This window comes from Nematolebias whitei, chromosome 1 (genome assembly GCF_014905685.2).
Source record: "Nematolebias whitei isolate Nwh7 chromosome 1, NemWhi1, whole genome shotgun sequence".
NCBI classification, from domain to species: Eukaryota; Metazoa; Chordata; class Actinopteri; order Cyprinodontiformes; family Rivulidae; genus Nematolebias; species Nematolebias whitei.
The window spans coordinates 38,370,383-38,379,061 of NC_056498.1; the positions used below are offsets into that span (position 1 = coordinate 38,370,383).

Sequence of the window (8,679 nt, forward strand, 5' to 3'; positions counted from 1 at the left end):
CAGCCATTTTCATATAAATTCCAATTTTCCGTGGTAATTTCTGCCATTTGCAGCCTAATTAACTTCTTTCTGCTAATTTCAGCTTGTCATGCTCTTTTTCAGCTTGTTTCAGCTAGTTTCAGCTTTTTCTGCTATTTCAGCTACTATTTAGCTGGTTTAATGCAAATTTTAGCTTTTTCAGCAAATTCAACATTTTTAAGCTGATTTTATCTTTTTCCATTTCCTTCTAGTAGGTTAAGCTTCTTTATGCCTTTTTGGCTACTTTTAGAGGGTTTTATTTTTGTGCTAATTTTAACCTTTTTAGCTGATTTCCTAATTGTTGTGCCCATTTCTGCTTATTTAACACTAATTCAGAAAATACGTTCTCTCTGCTTCTGCTAATTTAGGCTTGTTCTTCCATTTCAGCATGTTTTTTTTCATAGCTAATTTCAGCTGTTTGTCAGCAAGTTCTTCAGCAATAAGCATTCACTGAATTTTCACAGGAAATGCAATTTCTCTAGTCCAACTCTGTGTTTGAAGATCTATTTTTAAACTGGATTACGGCACCAACCAGTGTGACATGTAATCTATTTTCCTCTCTGACCTTACTTGGCGTTGGCCCTTGGATGTCCTCGCCAGTTTCTGCCCTTCATTGCCTACTGATGCCCAGCCAAGCCTCGCACACACACACTCCCCAGGGTCCATTCTGCTGATGACGAGGCCGGCTAATATCTGCTTATCTTGCTCCCACACTACACCCTGACACAGGGACCGTGGGCAATCGCTGGTCAGGAAATGCAGAGTCAGGGAAAAACAAGATGGAGGAGGAAGAGGAGGTGTCTCGCTTGTCATCGTGGAAACTGTGAGCTCTTTTGCTAATCTGCTTCATTTAGGACGACGCAAAGCCACAATCATTACTTGTATCTTTTATTAGGTTAGAACGTTGACCAAGGAAGTACCCGTTAATCAGCTAGTGACTGTAAGCTGGATCAAACAAAACAAAAAAAAAATTGAAAATCAGCCAGCGTGAATCGACTTCCTCTAGGAGTGACTCATCGCTGGTGTGTCGGTAATTAAAAAAAATAAAAATTCTTGTCTGGGGCACATTACTGCCAAGTGGCTTTTAAGAAATAACATTGGAACACTTTGTATTGGAAGGTTTACTTAGTGAAAATGCCTCAAAGTTAGCCGTTTTTCATTATTCCATTTGGGCAGCGAGACATAGTGCTGGGTTCACCACGACGAAGGCGTAGTAATAAATTAACCTCCTCAAGAAGGAACGATACGGCTCGTACCAAGCAGACGACCCGTAAATCTACCGGAGGGAAGGCGCCAAGGAAGAAACTCGCTACCAAGGCAGCCAGGAAGAGTGCCCTGTCCACAGGAGGCGTGAAGAAGCCCCATCACTACACACTCTGTGGCTCTGAGGGAGTGTTGGATAAATAAATACCCTTTCATCATCTGCTTACTCTAATGAGCCACTCTGAGGACATGAGAAGATGTTTAACCGGTCTTTTACTCGCAAGGGTAGACCGTACGAGAAGGCTTTCACAGATGTGTAAAAAGTTACATGTTTAGAGCCTCGTCAGTGGGAATCTACACTGGACAATGAGGCAAGAAGTGTTTTTATAATGTTTATCAGACAGAAGCAGGTCAAGACAACCTCAGCTTCACAGCTTACCGACTCTGAGAAGGCCTTCGAGTTTATCAGGTGCACCTGCAGGCTCCTCTCTGAGAGGAAAAACAACTTTCTAATTTAACATTAGTTAGTGACAAACATCCATAAACCTTTACCTAAACTATATTCTATATTCTGATTTACTTAATTTTGTATATTGCTTTGTGTGTTGCCTGTTGTTCTGTCTGTACAGCACTTTGGTTGGCCTTGTCGCTGTTTTAAGTGCTCTATAAATAAAATGGTATGGTAAACTTCCTTGGCAAGGGGATCCATCGCTACCAGAGGTCCACAGAGATGCTTAGTCGCAAGTTTCCTTTCCAGCGCCTGGTGAGAGAAATTGATCGGGATTTCAAGACCAACATGGGGGCCAAGATAGGGTAAAGGCAGGGTGGCCGACTTGGGACCAGAAAGTCGCGATTTGACTCACAGCCATTCCCACATGTCGTGGTGTCCCTGAGCAATCCCCAATTGCTCCCCGGGTGCTTGCATAGCTGCTCACTGCTCCAGCTGGGTGTATCCCAGGTGCGATGGGTTAAAAGCAGAGAACCAATTTAGTTAAATGGGAACATACAATGTTGACAGCATAGCACTTAAGATGGATCTGCACTTCCAGAGTGCTGCCATCGGAGCTCTTCAGGAGGCCAGAGAAGCCTACCTGGTGGGTCTGTTTGAGGACACCAACCTGTGCACCATCCACGCCAAGCGTGCCGCCATCATGCCCAGAGACATGGGAGATTTATACTTTGTTATTTTAAAAAGAACAAAGTCCCATTTTCTTACATAAAATGCCAGGAAATAAAATATAATTTATACTGAGAGCATCCAGTTTGTGTGTAACTGCTGCAACTTCAACTTCAGTGTTCCGTCATGGAGTCTAGAAGTTTATTACATGTTAATGGTTAGAGTCCTGCTGTCTTAAAACAACTCCAGTCTGAAAAACTGTTTGCTGAACTTTTATACCTCTGTCATTTCGACATTACTTGGTTATTCTGACCAAAACGTATCTCTGCAGACAAATTTGGAAGACGTATCAGGGGGGCCACATCTGATTGGACAAGGCGTATTTTTTTTATTTAGCCTTTATTTATACAGGTTAGTCTCATTGAGCCACGAGAACTCATTTTCAAAAGAGACCTGTAGTATCCGGGGACCATATATGATTGGACTATAGGAAAATGGGCGTGTCTGGCAGGCCACCTCTGATTGGATGAAAAGAAAAATGGGCGGGCCGGGGGGCCACCTTTGATTGGACAATAGGAAAAATGGGTGTGTCTGGAGGGCCACATCTGATTGGACGATAGAAAAATGGGCGTGTCTGGGGGGGCCACATCTGATTGGACAAGGCGTATCCGGGGACCACATATGATTGGACTACAGGAAAATGGGCATGTCTGGCAGGCCACCTCTGATTGGACGATAGAAAAATGGACGTGTCTGGCAGGCCACCTCTGATTGGACGATAGAAAAATGGGCGTGTCTGGAGGGCCACATCTGATTGGACAAAAAAAAAAGGCTGAACGAAAAAAACTGTTTGTGTTAACCACAGGCATATCATGTCTATGGTGTTAACTGGTTCGACATTAGCGGTGTCTCAGTTCGACATTAGCGGCGTCTCCATAACTTCTCTTTCCGCCTCTCTTAACACAGAACTTCCGGTTACATTTCAAAATAAGAGCAACATAACTGGGTAATGGGGAGAGCTAAATGTTTGTTTTTGAATACCTAGCCATTACATTAAAAAACAAAATTTTGGTTGTTGAAAAATGTGAAAATAGTTACAATCAATTCATAAAGAAAGAAAAATAAAGTAACCAAAATATTAATGACACTTAAACTGGCCTTGGGACAAAGGATGTTCCGTTAACTTCAAATTTCCTTGTTCAACCTTTTAAATCAGTCACTGCAGATGAGTGATTGTCAGTTTCTGTCAGATTTCTGCAACTGGAGCAGGTATTTCTGTTTACTGGTTAACTAGCTGCTGTCACTGCTATTTGTGCTTTCAAATACCCACTAACTTCTTTGTAAATGACCATGTTGTGCAAAATTAGCAGTAATGTAAACGTTTTTAATCTGATTTGGCCTCGACTCTACTCAAGTTTGCACTTAGCTCATCAGATTTAATCTTGTTTTCTCCTAACCAAATTCATTCAAAGAACTATAACAATGAAGTTATGAATTGTTTAAAGTATTCCACAGAGCACCTCTTCAAAAGATTGGAACTACTGTTTTAAGTCTGGATTTTAAGTCATATATTATGGCCAGATTGTTTAGATTTTGGCATAGGATCTATCCCATACAATTTCAGAAATTGGGTGAAAGAAGTAACAGCAGTAACGATGAATGTGTTTTGTATTGTTGTTATTATGTGGTGGAAAATCAACCTGCAGACTCCATACCCTATGGGTTGTTCTTACAGTGCATTTGTTGCACTCAGAAGTTGTCATGATCCTCAAACATCTTATGAATAGTGTTAAAGAAGATGTAAAGTGTATTATTCTGCTGAAAGAATAGCATTTCCTTAAAAGGGTGTGCATCATCTAGCAAATACATAGAGTGGCAGGTATTTGTACGTTTCCCAGCAAAATCTTGTGTGTACGTTGCAGGTCGTCATAAATGTAGCTTGTCAAATGTCTCAGTTGTTCACTTTTTTTTGTCCAGGGACTACATTTCTTTACTCGTAGATAGTTGATCATGAAAGTCCACGCAGTGCCGGGGCTTCATGAGCATCGCAAAACTTTTTTGGTTTCTGGGACACTTTTTACACATTTCCTCCAACACAAACTTTGGCGGCAACATTTAAAATTTATGAAATATCGTCACTATTAAAGGTCTTTATGGATAGAAATATAAAAAAGTTAATTATTAATTTTCACAAGTTGTTAAAGTTACATTAAATGAAGCACAGGAGATGTAAAAAGCTCATTAAAGGAAACGTCTCTCTGCTCAGGTATGTGTGCTGGTCACATCGTGGCGTAGGTTACTGCTAGCTACCAGGGCATTGGTGATACGTTCAGACTTTGAACGTTAAAGGTGTGCAAATAAAAACAACATTTGGAAGCTCTACAAGTTTTATTTGTCCAATAATCTAGATTAGCGGTAAGAAAGCTTTTTTTTTTTGCATCGTAGACCTTTATGGGAAGAAACTTGTGTCATCAGAAACTGAATTTGAATTGCTCAGACTGAATCTGTATTCGTGTCATTTGAAATTAAATCCATTGGTTTGAAAATGGATTTCCCTGAACTGAAGCTGAATTAATTTGCTTTGAAATTGAATTTCGCTGTGTTGAAAATTCAGTTGGACTTCTTTCATTTTCAGTTCTAGAATTCAATTTCAATTCCAAAGTTCAATTTTTTTGTGTCAAAGAAAGCCACGGAGTAATGGAACGCAGATTGATACATTTGTGTTTCACGTCAGTGAAACTTCCCTTATGGAAATGTAGGTGTGGGGTTCAGACTGAAGGAGGCGCTGACGCTACAGAGTGGATGCAATCCAAAAGTGAAACACCAAAGAAGAAAAGGAACTTCCTTTACGGCATATTTTGAGCTGGAGCAGTGGCGTGCACATGAACCTGGCATGAACTCGTGCGCGCCACTGCTCCAGCTCAAAATACGTCATAAAGTACAGTACTGTACATGTACATAATATTTTCTAAAAAAAATTAAAAAGTGCCGCCATTTTGTAGTTTTCTTTCATTAAGCCTTCACTGTTTTGCCACTCTAAAGAACTGTGTTACCCAGAAGCCATCAGTTCACTTCCCAGCAGTCAACACTGCTTCCAACTGCTACTTGCTGCAAATGGAGGGAAAGTTTTGCAACTCAAAGTCATGCTGCACAGGGACTTTTTTCATCTATCGGGTCGGACAGAACCATGTCGCTCCTGTTCTGCAGAGCCTGGTAATTAATATTTAGTAGCTACATATTTGATGTTGCTTGCTGTTAAAAATAGTAGGTTTAAGAGTTTAGAGGACTGATTTGTGGGCTTCATTGCTGCAGGAAAGGTCTTTAGAAACAAACAGAGTCCGAATAGAACAGAGCTGGACTGGAACCAGAGCTGTTGCTGTTCTGCAGAGCTAGTAAGTAAATATGTTGTTAAAATGATGTAGGTTTAAGAGTTTAGAACATTGCAAGAGTGTGGGAAGGTTTTCTAAAGCCTTAAAATAAAGTTTACTGTACGTGAACTTGAACTACTGTATCCCTACTTCGTGGTCTTTCAATTACCACGGAGGGTAGGGATCCACCGCCATAAACGAGGGACTACTGTTATTAAACTCAAGTTTTAATACAACGAAATAATTTCAAAGCAAATTGATTCAGTTTCAATTTAGTGAAATTCATTTTCAGACCAATGGATTTAATTTCAAATTACGGGAATACAGATGAAGTCTGAGCAATTCAGTTTCTGATGGCACAAATTTCTGCCCATATACCTTTTTTTTATATAGTTAATTAGTTTAACCTTTAATTTAACCAGGCAGGACATTAAGAACGGTTCCGTTTCACACAAAACAACTTTAAAAACTGTTTTCCAGTGAAGGTCATTTTTAAAGGGTTAGCTTGTAGGACTGCATGAACAGCTTCACATTATTTTAAGCTGAATGCTCTTCTAAAAATTTAAATACACTTGTGTATAAACCCTTTAAGTTAAGATCAAACAAACACTTTTGTAAATGATCCTTTAAAGCATGAAAGGCCCAACAAGTCAAATATAAAAGGATGATTTTACAACCATCGTCCAAGCTGTCCTCTCTCCACTTCCCTCTAGTATGGATGCTGACAACTTGTTCAACGTTTGGTTTACCACTGGAGCCTCTGAGGACTCTAACCTGTGGAGCTAACCACCTACCAACCACTCCAGCTCCTCTCCACAGGTGTTTGAAACCTGCCCTGTGTGGCCGAGGGCCGCTGCAATCGTCATTATCTCTACACGAGGAGGAGAACGCCTGGCGCTGCCTAATTAACCGGGGCCAACTTCAGTCCTCTCAAACTCTTTTCCTGAACCGCTCAAAAGCAGGGTAAGAGGTAAACGTGTGTCTTTGTAAGTACAACATCTTATCCACTGCGTGTAAATAAGGATTTGTGAGGTTGTGTTTTGTATTTCGGTGCCTCTGCACATGTTCCTAAACCCTCGTGGGGCCTTCTAGTGCCTCTCCTGGAGTGTGTCTCTGCAGCCAGAGCGTGACGCCGCACAGATTTTCCTTCTGTTAATGAAGAGACAGGCGGAGATCGTTCAACTTGGGCCACCATGAGAGCGCTCCAGTCGAAGAGGTCCACTTTTTTCTGACCCCAAACGCTTCAGTGAAACACGCAAATAGATCCTGACAAGAAGAAGAAACACTTATGGGTGTTTCAAGTCCTACGTTTTACTTTTTTAAAGAGGTTTTGTTGTTTACTTGCCATTTTGGCCAGGTCAGTCCAGAACAAGGTGACTGTTGGAGACCTGAATTTAGCTTTATAGGCACAGAAAATTAAATACATTCACCTAAATATAAAAAGAGTACTGCATATGTACATTATACACTCGTCGACAAACGGTAAAACCTTGTATTTAACTTTGTCTCGATTTTTGACCTTGCCTTTGGAGCTGAGGTGAAAACTGTATGCGACACTCCATCACGGGCCGAGATGGTGCAGACGTTTTGAACTCATTTACCAAAAGGAGCCAAAATTTTAAAACTTTGTTTGAGCCACGGACCACGTTCAGCTGATACATTAACTCAAGACAGAGACTTGATATCTTTTCTTGGTTGCAGGTAGGCCTGTCACGATAACAAATGTTGCTGGGCGATTAATTGTCTCAGAAATTATTGCGATAAACGATAATATTGTTTGAAAATTGACAATAATTAGTAATTATTGTTAAATTTAAAAATAAATGTTTTTGAATTTGTTTTGAGTGTAGTACCTTTTTTGACCACTGGATGGCAGTAAAAGATTTTTGAACCGAAGGATGGATAGTGAGGGAGCGAGCAGCAGGTCTCTTTAAGAAAAATGGGAGGGAGGCCCCTTGACGTGACATGGGCTGTCTCTCATTTTTGTGTTTGAGCTCTTCAGCATAGCATTTTTCACACAAAGCTTTTAATTTAAAAAAAAAAAAAAAAACAGTAAACAAATTCTCAGTTTCTTTTTGCTGAGAAAAACAATTTTTTACACAAAGGCACGGGTTTCAACCATGAATTTTGGAGCTTTGACAAGACGGAGGTTTATTTCCGAGGTCGGCCTGTTAGCTTAGTTTGTAGCTTAGCTTCTCAGCTTAGCTGCTTTTAACCATCCAAAATCACAATTTTGGATGGTTAAAACAGATTTTAAAGAGAAAGAGAGGGGTCAGTGAAGAGCATGGAGTTGAGCCTTTTGTCATCCAGTGTCTTCAGTAGAAAGAGAGAGACACGAAGAAACAATAAAGCCGATAAATGAAAATGAGGTCGATAATTTTCATTTATCATGATATTAACCGATTTATTGTTTATTGCAACAGATCAAAATGCAGGTTCATCAACAAGAGTTTGATCTGTCTCACTTCAAGTCTCTCTTGTAAATGAGTCCTGGAGGCTCAATGGGATTTACCGTCTAAATAAAGGTTGAATGAACTTGACGTTCTGTTGCTCTTTCCACATCAGATTCAATAACGACAGAATGACCAAGCCTTCTTTCTGGCTTCACGGTCCGAAAGCAAGAAACGTTTACACTAATATATGTATTTATCCGTTTTGTTTTTAAAGAAAAATTTAAGAGACAATAATTTACATTTAAATTATCATCATGGGGGACCAGATTTGACCCGTGGCTCTTGAATTTGACATGTGGTGTAGAGGTAGAGCAGCTGCCTTGGGACCAGAAAATCGCAGGTTCAACTCCCCACCATCCCCACATGTTGTGTTGTCCTTGATCAAGACACCCAATCCCCCCATGGACACTTACATAGCTGCCCACTGCTCCACCTGCGTGTATCTCAGGTGTGATGGGTTAAATGCAGAGAACTAATTTCATTGTTGGATGGGAACATACAATGATGACAACACACAGCA

General features: G+C 40.4%; 1 protein-coding gene across 1 annotated transcript in view; it reads left to right on the top strand.

Annotated features, from left to right (window-relative positions):
* The window catches only part of LOC119411160 (histone H3.3A-like), a 73,253-nt gene that overhangs the window by 26,588 nt on the left and 37,986 nt on the right, over positions 1–8,679 (top strand). Inside the window, exons 2-6 of the mRNA XM_037678124.1 lie at positions 1,195–1,396; positions 1,674–1,681; positions 1,922–2,023; positions 2,253–2,386; positions 6,654–6,692. Coding sequence (XP_037534052.1) covers positions 1,195–1,396; positions 1,674–1,681; positions 1,922–2,023; positions 2,253–2,386; positions 6,654–6,692 — 485 coding nt within the window. The remainder of the gene's footprint in view (positions 1–1,194; positions 1,397–1,673; positions 1,682–1,921; positions 2,024–2,252; positions 2,387–6,653; positions 6,693–8,679) is intronic.